The sequence below is a fragment of the Corylus avellana genome, chromosome ca7 (assembly GCF_901000735.1).
Source record: "Corylus avellana chromosome ca7, CavTom2PMs-1.0".
Classification (NCBI taxonomy): domain Eukaryota; kingdom Viridiplantae; phylum Streptophyta; class Magnoliopsida; order Fagales; family Betulaceae; genus Corylus; species Corylus avellana.
This window is the reverse complement of record NC_081547.1, coordinates 23,428,089-23,441,659: the sequence shown is the minus strand read 5'-3', so window position 1 is coordinate 23,441,659 and position 13,571 is coordinate 23,428,089. Positions and strand designations below refer to the sequence as shown.

The following is a 13,571-nucleotide window of genomic DNA, read 5'->3' as shown; positions in this document are numbered from 1 at the left end:
TGTTAGGAAATTAATCCTATTTCCCAAGACCCGTGAGATGCGAAAAATAAGAAGAATGCGGAATAACAAAGATTAGGCAATCAAATCACACACGACACAAAGATTTAAGTGGTTCGGCTTAACAAGCTTACATCCACTGGCGGAGACGACCCGGAGAAAATCCACTATCAAAAGATGGAGTACAAAAATAGTAGAGAGAAAATCACTCAGATCCCAAAGCCCCAATACACCCAAATCTCACTATCACACAAGAGAGATTATTCCCAAAATAAAATACAAAAGACAGATGTACAAACTCTTCTTTTGTTGGAACGGATGGCGGCTGATCTCTATTTTCTTCTCTCACTCTGCAGCACCCTTTTTCTTCTAATCACTTGTTTTTGGCTCCTCCAAAAACCACCAAGAAGAAAACACCCTTGCTGCCCTTGTACCTCCTTCTCTCAAATTCTCTCTTTTTTTCTCTTCCCTTTGGTGCTTCACGTTTTTGGCACACACAAATTCACCTTGTGCTTTGTTCCTTATATAGAAGCTTTAACTCTCCTTTTACATGTTGGTCTAGGACTCCTACTATAAATCAAACAAGGAGTCCAATTACACATAGGAGAAGGACTCCAAATCAAACTTGGACAAAAGTCTCATAAACCCAAAAGGAGTAAACCGGTTGAACCAAAAAACCTCTCCTACTTGAAGAAGGAGACAAAATATTGGGTCCCACCATGACTTTTAATTCAAGTCATACTTAACAATCTCCACCTTGACTTGAATCCCATCAAGTCTACCAAAACGTGTCTCGTCCGATTGTCTCCGCCTCAGCCCCTAAGGGAAATCACACTCCACAAGTGTCACTCAAGTCCAAGTGCCTCTTGAACTTGAGCATAGGACTTGGTTTAGACATAGCACCATGCCTCCCTATCTGTCCTGTCGACCATACAGCTTTATCCGATGACTCTTTCTTCCTGTAGACCCATCTACACCCTTTAGCCTTCTTTCTCTTGAGTAATTCTGCCGATTCACAAGCTTTACCATTCCGTAGTAACTCCACCTCTTTCGACATACCATCCTGAACAGATGATGGATCTCCACTACTAGCTGTCAGAGCAAAAGAAACCATATCCTCAAAGCCATACCTCTTTGTTGCTTTTCGATCCTGTTTCTCTTTGCCTCTTGCTAAAGAATAAGACTCTTCCCGGTGCTGTAAGTTTCTTGAAGATTTTCTGTCATCACATTCATCCGTGAGTGAACACTGTTTATCAAGCTCCACCTCCACGAATTGTTTCTCTTTCTGCACTGTATTTTCAGAAAGCTCATCTAAGTTAACAAACTTAGACTTCTTCGGTTCATGCTCTGTAACTTCAGGTTCTGCACTTGACTCATCCTTGTACATAGCACACTCATTAAAAGTCACATTCCGACTTCTAATAATCCTCCGATTTTGATCATCCCAAAATCGATAACCGAAGGCCTCATCTCCATATCCGATGAAGAAACACTTACTAGATTTACCATCTAGTTTTCTCATAGCATCAGACTCAACATGGACATACGAAGCACAACCAAAAACTTTCAAATGTGAAAGATTTACCTCTTTTCCACTCCAGACTTCTTCCGGTAGTCTATGGCTCAGGGGAACGGAAGACCCCCTATTTATCAGGTATGCAGCAGTGCTCACTGCATCAGCCCAGAAAGTCTTTGGTAACCCAGCATGCAACCTCATACTCCTAGCACGCTCATTGAGAGTTATGTTCATGCACTTAGCCACGCCATTCCGCTGCGGCATTCCCGGGATAGTTTTCTCCATTCTAATCTCATTCACTGCACAAAACTGTTTAAACCCCCTATCTTCGTATTCTCCTCCATTGTCTGATCTCAAACGCTTGAGCTTCAAGCCCGTTTCAGTCTCAACCATGGCCTTCCATTTCTTAAAAGTCTCAAATACATCAGATTTACTTTTCAAGAAATAAACTCATACCTTCCTGCTTGAGTCATCAATAAATGTGATGTAATACCGCGAGCCTCCAAGAGATGCCACTGGTGCTGGACCCCACAAATCCGTGTGTACCAGCTCCAGCTTTCCAAGCTTAGGTGCTTTGCCAACTTCCACGAAACTCACCTTCTTCTGCTTCCCTATGATGCAGCCTTTACACAAATCAGAATCAACTGACTTTAACCCCGGTAGTTTCCCTTTTGACATAAGTACCTTCATCTCTTTCCCGCTCATGTGCCCAAGCCTTAGGTGCCATAGTTTTGAGTCAGCAGTCGTATCTACAACAGCATCTGTATCCTTGCTGTTCGTCATCATATAGAGAGTATCTGTTTTATGACCACGAGCCAAAATCCTAGCTCCCTTGCTGACCTTCCACTTTCCACCATAGAAATGAATTGAATGCCCTTCCTCATCAAGCTGTCTCACTGAAATCAGATTCTTCTTCAGCTCAAGAACATGCCTGACCTTCTGTAGCTTCCATATCGAGTCACTGTGAACTCTAATGCGAACATCGCCTAGGCCCACAACATCCAGCGCCATTCCGTTAGCCAAATACACCTTCCCGAAATCTCCACCAACATAGTTCTCGAGAATTTCACAGATCGGTGTCGTATGAAAAGATACTCCTGAGTCTAAGACCCAAGAATCAAGGGGACTGTCAACAGATAGAAGTAGGGCATCATATACTTCTTCTGTCAGTACGTTTGCATAATCGTTCTCAGTCTCCTTCCGCAGTTCCCTGCAATTCTTCTTGTAGTGACCAATCTTGCTACAGTTCCAACACTCAGGTTGTTGTCTGAATCTAGATTTGCTTCTCCCTTTTCTAGAATTTGATCTGCCTTGACCAGAGTTTCTATCTTGTCCTCTGCCCCGAGTCTCGAGGTTTAAAGCAGCACCAGAACAAGAGGCTTCACCTGCATCTTTTCTGCGAACCTCTTCATTGAGAATCAAATCACTGACGTCTTCATAGCTCAGTTTACTCTTTCCTACAGAGTTACTCACAGCCATCCTCACTGCTTCCCAACTATTGGGCAAAGATGCCAAGACGATCAACGCACGAACCTTATCATCAAAATTAATTTCCATCGAGGATAATTGATTTGTGATGGTGTTGAACTCATTGAGACGATGTGCCACCGAAGCTCCTTCTGCCATCTTTAAGTTGAACAATTTCTTCATCAGATGCACCTTGTTGTTAGCCGAAGGCTTCTTATCCATGCTTGGCAAAGCCTTCATTAGACCTGCTGTGGTCTTCTCCTTTACAAAGTTGTGTGCAACTGATTTTGATAGAGATAACCTGATAACTGCTAGGGCTTTACGATCAAGCAGAGCCCACTCGCTATCATATATGTCGTCGGGTTGTTCTTCCAAAAGAGGTTGATGAAGATCTTTCCCATAAAGAATATCTTCAATCTGTACCTTCCAATACCCAAAATCTTTGCCATTGAATTTCTCGATTCCCATCTTTCCTTCTTTACCTGCCATCACTCCCACTCGAACCAACAGCTCTGATACCAGTTGTTAGGAAATTAATCCTATTTCCCAAGACCCGTGAGATGTGAAAAATAAGAAGAATGCGGAATAACAAAGATAAGCAATCACACACGACACAAAGATTTAAGTGGTTCGGCTTAACAAGCCTACATCCACTAGCAGAGACGACCCGGAGAAAATTCACTATCAAAATATGGAGTACAAAAATAGTAGAGAGAAAATCACTCAGATCCTAAAGCCCTAATATACCCAAATCTCACTATCACACAAGAGAGATTATTCCCAAAATAGAATCCAAAAGACAGATGTACAAACTCTTCTTTTGCTGGAATGGATGACGGCTGATCTCTATTTACTTCTCTCACTCTGCAATACCATTTTTCTTCTAATCACTTGTTTTTGGCTCCCCCAAAAACCACCAAGAAGAGAACACCTTTGCTGCCCTTGTACCTCCTCTCAAATTCTCTCTTTTTCTCCTCCTTTTGGTGCTTCACATTTTTGGCACACACCAATTCACCTTATGCTTTGTTCCTTATATAGAAGCTTAACTCTCCTTTTACATGTTGGTCTAGGACTCCTACTATAAGTCAAACAAGGAGTTCAAGTACACATAGGAGAAGGTCTCCAAAACCCACATGTAAAGGAGTAAACCGATTGAACCAAGAACCTCTCCTACTTGGAGAAGGAGGCAAACCATTGGGTCCCACCATGACTTTTAATTCAAGTCATACTTAACAATGGGTTCTCTCACCCGTTCAAAAATTAGTCATTTCACCAACTTTTCTATTCAAATTGCTGACCTGGCAAAAACTCCATCAACAAACGCTAAATTGTTTTTGTAAGGTATATATATATATATATATATATATATATATATATATATAAGAATGTCTTATAATCATTCAGATGCTTGTTATTATCTTAAGCAAAATATGCTTTTGATCTCCTCCACGAGCTCGATTTACTAATTGTAAAATTGTTGATAATCCTTTTAAAAATGAATGTAAAGCTTCGAGTCACTAATTCCATATGCAAACACTCTCTAAACATGGTTAGGAGTCTCATTTATCTTACAGTCACAACTTACTAAACTAGATGTTGCCTATGCAGTTCATAGTTAATTCATGATTGCACCGCACTCAAATCACTATGCTATTTTTCTTCAAACCCTATGTGAAGGACACATTGTTTCATAGTCTTAATTTCTCTTTTCACTCATCATTAGATTTATTCAGGAGCTAACTGGGTAGGTGATCTAACCGATCGTCGCTCCATCATCGGTTATATATTGTTTTCTACTAGGTGGTTCTCTCATTTCTTGGTATAGCAATAAACAATCTGTAGTTGCCCACTTCAGTACTGAAGCTGATTATTGTGCCCTAAGGAAGACCACCTATTAGCTATTCTTGCTACGTGCGCTCCTACAAGATATATGGGTGTTCCTCAGATATCCAACTCTCCTATATTCTATGACAATTGAAGTGCAGTTCGAATTGCACATAATGATCTCTTTTACGAATGCACTAAAGACATTGAGATTGACCGGCATTTTGTGTGCCGTCATCTCTTGTAAGGCACTTTTCACCTTTGTCTTATTGCATCTGCTGATCAGTTGATTGATATGTTTACCAAAGCAAATCTACCTAGTCATTTATGTGAACTTGTTTCGTAACTCAAGTTGGCATCTACATTACTACTTTGTGTTTGTGGAGATGTTAGAATATATTCAAAAATATATTATGATATTTTCCTTGTCTGCCTGATATCTTTAGATACTGGTTTAGTAGTTCCTAGTACAATTTGATTTTATTATGTAATATTTTACTTTAATTTTCTTATTGTATTTCCTATTCTAACCGCCCTTATTCAACTATAAAAGACTGACATTAATTATCAGTTAATCCAAATTAATGTTAACATCTCCATTGCTCAACCTAAGGTAAAAACAAAAAAACAAAAACAAAAAACAAAAACAAAACAAAAAACAACAACCTATATATATATATATATTCTTTTCTCTCCCTTTTTTTTTTTTTTTTTTTTTACTATAGGCTGAGGTGAAATCCTCCCATGCATGACGCAAGCAAAGTCATTTGAGCTAAAAGAAGCTCTTCAAGTCACTTCAATTTGGGTCTGGGATATAGACAGGTTCACTAGTCTAGCTAGCTTGAATTGGAATTCAAGCTAGAAAAAGGATTTCCTGATATTATGGGTTAATCTTCTTTGTCAATTCTCAAGCAATTATTCTCATTTAAATTTGACGCCGACCTTCTTTACACCCACAATTAAATTAAGAAACACAAGAACACATTGCAGATTTTAACATTCTCATCATCATCATCTCATCTTAATTTGTGAAGAAATATAATTATATATATAGGCTTAAAAAAGTAATCAATGGCCCACAAAGGAGATCTAGTCCTTCCTATAAGCTAGCCTTATATATGACATTGACTAAAGCAGAAGAGAAGCAGAGATTTTGTTATCTTCCTTTACAGGTTTTCCCAACCGAAAACCTGAGGAATTGGAGTTGAAGAAGTTAACTGCAAGGTTGTTCTTTCTTGTGAAGCAATACAGGTTGTGTCGTTCTCGATCGTTATATATATGTAGCAACCTCAAACCTCCATAATATTATTGTAATAAGCATGTCGGGAGCTACAAAATATATCCACACCTTTCTTCTTCTTCTTCCTCTTCTCTTGGTCTTGATAGGTGATCTTGCTGGTGCAATTGGAGATGATGAGCAAACGGTTTGTATATATATATATACATATGTTTTATTTGTTTTCTTGATCATTAATTAATTAATTCTAGTTTGTCATGTTTATTATTGAGACAATAGTTATAATAACTCAAAAAATAAAGAATTTAAGAGTTCAAGATCAAATTTCAACGTATGTGATCTACCGTTGGATTTGCGGAGGAGTATTAAGACAAGAGTTATAATAGCTTAAGAGACAAATAATTCAAGATTTATTTCTATGCCGTACGTAATCTTAAGTTGTATACAGGACTTCTACATTGCTTTCATGCAACATGATCCCTTGTTCACAGCCACTGCAGATCAGAAAAACATGAATCTAGATATCCTCTCTTCTGTGAAAGGAAGGTTGGTTGGCTCCTCCCTTTCTCATCTCTTTGCACACACATATGCCTATATATATATATATATATATATATATATATATTTGATCATGAAACTATATATGCAGTTTTCAGCACAAACACAAGATTATATGTTTATTTACTGTGGCTTAATGAGTATCATGGAACAGCCTTCAAGATGCTCAGGAGTCCATGGTCTACAGCTACACAAAGGGCTTCAATGCATTTGCAGCAAAGCTATCTCAAGATGAAGCCCAAAAGTTATTGGGTATGTGAAGATATATGTTTAATATATGTTCCTCAATTATTATTATTTTCATTGAAATTATATATATATATATATATATATATATATATATATGGGATTAATTATATAAACTGATCGAGTTTTAAATTTTGGTGTGAATTCTGCAGGCATGGACAGGGTGGTACATGTGATGCCGAATCGGTATCACAAGCTACAAACTACCAAGTCATGGGACTTCATTGGATTACCTTTAACCGCTAGAAGAAACTTGAAAATGGAAAGGGATATAATTGTGGGTCTATTTGATACAGGTGCTTGGATTTTTTAATTATTTATTTATTTATTTCAGTTTAATTTGTTTTTATCGTACTTATTTTTTTGTAAATAAATACGATCAAATTTCGTGCCAGGGATTACTCCACAGTCTGAAAGCTTTAAGGATGATGGGTTTGGTCCTCCACCTGCAAAATGGAAAGGAACTTGTGCCCACTTCGCTAATTTCTCAGGATGCAACAAGTAAAATCGTGTCCATTTTCCTTTTCCTTTTTCTTTATTATTATTTTTTATTCAATTACCAATATGAAGTTCATTAATCGATTCATTTTCACCTGAAAAAGATAATAAATTAAATTCGACTCTAAAAATTATTCACTTTCAGAAATGATCAACCCAAGAGTTTTCATTTCATATAAATTAAACGAATTTGTCATGATTTTAGATCTTGTGGACTTGGATTTTAATGATTATATTTCTTTCTAATTAGGAAAGTTTGTGTATGCATTTAGATTACACCCTCGGGAATTTATGCATTGGTATATATAACACTGATCAAAAGGGATCGGGATCCCCAGCAATAACTGAGAAATTGCCCATCAATTTTTTAAAATTTTTTTGCCATTGAGTCTCATCCAAGGGTCTACAAGTTGCCACGTGTCCTACTAATTAAAAAATAATATTTTTATTATTTAAAATTTTAAAATAAAATATAAAAAATAATAATAATAAAATATGCCACCCCCAAGGACTGGTTGGGGGAGGCCAAAGCCACCCCTTAGGGCCAAATCAAAAAATTTAATTTATGGGTTTTGGCCCTAAGGGGTGGCCGAACCACCTCCTGGGGCCATGGGATGGCTCCGGCCACCCCCATGGCTCAGCTGGGGTGGCCGGCCATCTCATATTTTTTTATTTTGTTTTATATTTTATTTTCACAATTTAAATAATAAAATATATATTTTTTTAATTAATGGGACACGTGGTGGCTTGTAGACCCTTAGATGAGATTCAATGGCCAGGATTTCAAAAAAAAAAAAATAATAATAATAGGCAATTCCCCAGCTATTGCTAGGGATCCCAATCGGATCAAAAGTCACTCTATATCTTCTTTGAAAATCGATTTAGTTTTATTCAAAAAAGTCAAAACATTAACAAACAACTTTACTCATAAAACACTCACAAAATACTCCAAACTCATTTCATCTTTATGCCACGGTTTTTCACCAAAAAAAAAAAAAAAACCCTCTTAATTAAAAAGACTAATTATCAAACACCACCAAATTATCTCTATCGTAAATTTGTTGGCTACATCTATGATTTGGGAAACGACAGAGGCATTTTTCCTTTTTTGGTAAGCAAGCAAGAAAACCAGCCAAAACATAAAAACTTGTCATTAATTGGGTCATTTTCATCACCATGCATTTTGAAACATGGAAAACATCAAAACACATTCTCACATTTCCAGAAAGCGTGTCATTTTCAACAAATTTTCAAAACTATTAATCTTGAGAGTGCTGGCCAAAGATCGATGAACTTTTTTTGAACATGATTTTTGGTAATTAGTGTTACAAAATTACGTCTCAATCAACTATTTCATCAGCACAAGTTCAGTAGAAGTTGCAATTTCAATCATCTCACATTGCCTAGATATAATAATGCTACTTAGTAGAACAACTGTCATATATATAATTAGGCTAACGTGACAATAAAAATCAATATTTGAATAAGCAAAGCATATAAAAATAAAATTAATAACTAATTTTCACTATAATGTCATCACATTCATATAACCTAAAACAATATTATTAATTTATATTTGGGTACTTGAAGGAAACTAATAGGTGCAAGGTACTTCAAGCTCGACAACGTATCGGATCCGAACGACATTTTTTCTCCGGTTGATGTGCAAGGTCACGGGACCCACACATCGTCAACCTTCGCCGGCAACCTCGTTAGAAATGCAAGCCTCTTTGGGCTCGCCCAAGGCACCGCACGAGGCGCAGTGCCGTCGGCTAGGGTGGCCATGTACAAGGTTTGTTGGGCCAGCTATGGGTGCTCGGATATGGACATACTTGCTGCTTTTGAAGCTGCTATACATGATGGTGTGGACGTTATATCGATTTCTATTGGTGGAGGATATATTAACTATGCCGTTGACTCTATATCAATCGGTGCGTTTCATGCCATGAAGAAGGGAATTCTCACTGTGGCCTCGGCTGGAAATTCTGGACCAAGTCTGGGTACTGTGATGAATCATGCACCTTGGGTTCTAACCGTGGCAGCTAGCGGCATTGATAGGGCGTTTAGGAGCAATGTTCGTTTGGGAAATGGAAAGACCATCTCAGTAAGTATAAAGATCAACCACAACTCAATTCATTTAATTAAACGAGTCAAACTCCTTAACTCTAACCAGTTAATTTCATATTAGGTTCATGCTAAATTTGCACGTCGTGTAAAAATCGGCTAGCCTAGGAGTTTCTAATTTGATATGCCTTGTAAATTTCCTTTTTGGTTATGCAGGGGGTTGGGGTGAGCACATTCAATCCAAAGCAGGCATTATATCCTCTTGTTAGTGGGGAAGATGTGGCGCGTAACCCTTCAACCAAGGAGGATGCTAGGTACTAATTTTCTTTGTTCATAGAGAAGCAATTATAAGTGAAAAGTTTTGATCACAAAAACAAAACAAACATTTTCATTTTGTACAGGTTTTGCTTGGAAAACTCATTAGATCCTGCTAAGGTAAAGGGAAGGCTTGTTTACTGCAGATTAGGACAATGGGGAATTGATTCTGTTGTCAGAGAAATTGGCGGTGTTGGCACTATACTTGCAAGTGATAATTTCTTTTTCGATTCTGCCCCAATTTTCATGGCCCCGGGAACCATTGTGAATGGCACCCTTGGTGAAATCGTAGATAATTACATACATTCCACAAGGTAATCATAGTTTTTGGCTGGTTATATATAGTGAATGCCTTCTTTTGTGTGTGTGTGTGTATATATATATATATATATATGTTCATGCTTGTTACAATTAATTCAACATTTATTAGAAAAAGATTGTGGAGAAACTTTTGTTAATGTCACACCGTGGTCTCATATTAGAATAGATGAGTAACCTACATATAGTGAGTAGTTTATAAACAGTACTCATGGGTGCTAAGTTTCATATTACATACTTATTAGGTGAAACTTTGCTTTATAAGTGATTTTAGGGAAACTCCAAATTGACTTGTCGTTTTGGGGTGATATTGCAAATGTGGCTAACGCTTTTCTTAAGTCGTTACAAATGATATCAGAACCATCTAGTAATGTCATGTGGTACTGGAACATTGCATGAAAATAAGTGGTTTATAAAGACACTCATGCATGTGTGTTAAGTCCCACATTATTTACTTACTAGCTGAAATTAGCTTTATAAATGATTTTAAAGAAGCTTTAACTTGATTGACTTTCTTGTGCAATGTAGATCATCATCAGGAGTTATACATAAGACCCAAGAAATAAAAAAACTGCCTGCTCCATTTGTAGCTACATTTTCATCTCGTGGTCCAAGTTCCGGATCACAACGTGTTCTCAAGGTATAGATTTTACTTTTTCATTCATAATATATTGAGAAAACTTCACAAATGACTTCTCAACTATTATGTAATTTGAAAAGACATCTCTAAATTTCGAAACCTCGCAATCTCACAAATTGAACTTTTAATTTGATGCAATCTACCCCCTCCGCCAGTTTTTGGACGTTAAAAGTGATAAATGACTTTTATACCCCTGAAACTTTTATAAAATTCAAATTTTACACTTAATTTCCAATTGAAAATTAAAACTAAAACAAAAAATTGAAGGGTAATTTGGTTTTTTTATTGGTTTCCATTAGGGTTTAACGATAAAAATTGATGAATGAGGTCAATTGCATCCAATTGAAAGTTTATGGAGTGAAATTGAGAGTTTTTGAAATTTGGAGAGTTTTCTCAAAACTTGTAGTAACTCATAGGTCCTAACTGAAGTTATCCCTAATATAAAGTAGAAAACATTTTCCTTGTTGCATGGCTTTGACGTATAAAACCTAACACCCACATCTTTTGGTGGAACAGCCTGATATTGCAGCACCCGGTGTTAACATCCTTGCAGCTTACACCCCTTTGAAGTCGCTCACCGGCTTGAAAGGTGACACCCAATTTTCCAAATTTACCCTCATGTCTGGGACTTCCATGGCATGTCCTCACGTCGCCGGAGCAGCAGCCTATGTTAAGTCATTCCACCCAAAATGGAGTCCAGCTGCAATCAAGTCTGCTCTTATCACCACAAGTAAAAAGGATAAGATTGTCTTTTTTTTTTTCTTTTTTCTTTTAACGGAGTACTAGATTCCCGTGCACGAGCCCCTCTACATGGGTCAAGTAAAGCTCAGGCTTTCGCCCACGAGCGTGACCCCAAGGATTTGTTTGTACCGAAGGAGGTTGAACTTTAGACCTAAGAGCATTCATATTGAGGTGTTCAAATAAAAGTTAAATTTGAAGAGAAAAACTCACTTTTTAAAATTTGAAAAGTCACTATTAAAATGAATCAAATATCAAACTCATTATATCTTCTTCTACTTTAGTTACATATTATTATTTTCTTATATAAGATTAAAAATGAATATATAATGAGAGAGAGAAGGAAAATGAATATATAAGATTAAAAAACTAAATAACTTTTACTTTTTGCACTTGGTATTTAGATAGCCTCGTTGATCAAAATTAAATTTGAAATAGAGTAGAGAGCGTGTTAAATTACTCTTTTTGTGAGCTTTTTTAATTTTTTTTAAAAAAGCCAAATTTAAAGAGCTCAATAGAGATGCTCTAATGCTTCATGTGGCACCAAATTAGCAAAGTGACTTATCACTTGAGCCAAACCATTTGGGGTTAGACTCCTGTTTTAATCATACTTCAAAGCTTTGTGTGCTTCAAAAGATTGATTTGTATCCATTTCTTATAAGGTTCTTCTCTACTTGCCCATAATGCTTATCTTCTTCATGGCTGACACTTGCATCGATTTAATTGTGAAGCAAATTCTATGAGCCGGAGGGTGAATACAGAAGGAGAATTTGCATATGGTGCTGGTCAAGTGAATCCAACTCGAGCCGTGAGCCCTGGCTTAATTTATGACATGGGCGAAATGCTTTACACCCAGTTCCTATGCCACGAGGGGTATAATTCATCCTCTTTGGCAGTCCTCGTCGGTTCAAAATCCATAGATTGTTCAAAATTCCTTCCTGGAATTGGCTACGACGATCTCAACTATCCAACCATGCATCTTAGCTTGAAAAGCAAGCTACAGATAACAACAGGTGTTTTCCAGAGAGTAGTCACCAATGTCGGTGCTGCTCCATCCGTCTACAATGCCACCATTAGAGCTCCCAGAGGAGTTGACATCACTGTGAAGCCCATGAGTCTCGTCTTCACTCGCGTCAATCAGAAGCTGTGCTACAGGGTTGTCGTGAGGGCGAAGGCAATGGCAAGCATGCAAATGGTTTCAGGCTCACTTGTATGGAAAAGTTCCCGCAAAATCGTAAGGAGCCCTATTGTCATTTATAGTCCAGAAAATGGTAATATGAAAACGGGAAACAAAGAAAGAGGTCCAATCTAACAGTACGTACTCATAGAGGCATGTCTATCATTTTTTTTGTTTTGTTTTATTTTTTGTTTTGTTTTTTGTCTTTTGTCTTTCTAATCGAATCAAATTGGGATCTTGTATGCTTATGTATATTGCAATTCGGAACTATGTAATTCTAAGCTACTTTTGATTAATTTCTCCATTTTAATCAACTTTTTCTGATCTATTTGCCCAATTAACTATAATTGGAACATAAGTATACTAATTTGTAGAATTATATATACAATAAACTAAGATCTTTGAAAGTCTCCCATTATGGTGGAAATGTTATAGAGGACAAAGAGAAAGAAGTCAGAGAATGTTGTTAGAAAAAACGAACGAATGTAACTTTTTGATTCTCACTTTATTTATAGAGTATAATATAACTCTTGGCGAAGGGTTAATTATATCATTTCACTTTTTAGTAATCTCCATGGAGGTTATTTACCTGCCATGGGACTTATGTGATGTGGGGATGACCATACTTGTTATGGTATGACAATCCTTATATCATCATAAGGATATCAGCATTGGGATTGACAGCCATTTTGTGTGTCACCATCTCTTGGAGGGCAGTCTATGTCTTTGTCCTATTGCATTTGTTGATCAATTGGCTAATGTGTTTATGAACGTTAATCCAGACAAGCTGAGTTTTATACAAATATGAATAATTTTAATAATTGAGCCTTGTTTTGTATTCATAAACAGCCTGTTTAACAATTAAATCGAGGTCGAGCGAGTTCACGGGTAGTTTTATTAATTCATTTACGGTCTTAGGCCTACCTAAATCTTCGCATGGATTTTTCCTTAACAGAATTATGAAACAGACAAAGAT

At 37.0% G+C, this 13,571-nt stretch overlaps 1 protein-coding gene across 1 annotated transcript; it reads left to right on the top strand.

The window, feature by feature from the left end:
* Window positions 1-6,165: 6,165 nt before the first annotated feature.
* LOC132187652 (subtilisin-like protease SBT4.14) lies at window positions 6,166-12,909 on the top strand. The gene is made up of 11 exons (XM_059602040.1): window positions 6,166-6,228; window positions 6,490-6,587; window positions 6,754-6,851; window positions 6,998-7,141; window positions 7,241-7,346; window positions 8,934-9,447; window positions 9,624-9,721; window positions 9,869-10,036; window positions 10,569-10,680; window positions 11,197-11,410; window positions 12,150-12,909. The coding sequence occupies exons 2-11, from the start codon at window positions 6,508-6,510 to the stop codon at window positions 12,728-12,730; spliced, it is 2,115 nt and encodes a 704-aa protein (XP_059458023.1). The 5' UTR covers window positions 6,166-6,228; window positions 6,490-6,507; the 3' UTR covers window positions 12,731-12,909.
* Window positions 12,910-13,571: the final 662 nt, after the last annotated feature.

Bases quoted from the DNA above. Each gene is read 5' to 3' on its own strand.
- LOC132187652 (XM_059602040.1), top strand. From the start codon at position 6,508: ATGCAACATGATCCCTTGTTCACAGCCACTGCAGATCAGAAAAACATG. The intron at 10,037-10,568 runs GTAATCATAGTT...TGTGCAATGTAG, and splicing joins AATTACATACATTCCACAAG to ATCATCATCAGGAGTTATAC. The intron at 10,681-11,196 runs GTATAGATTTTA...TTGGTGGAACAG, and splicing joins GATCACAACGTGTTCTCAAG to CCTGATATTGCAGCACCCGG.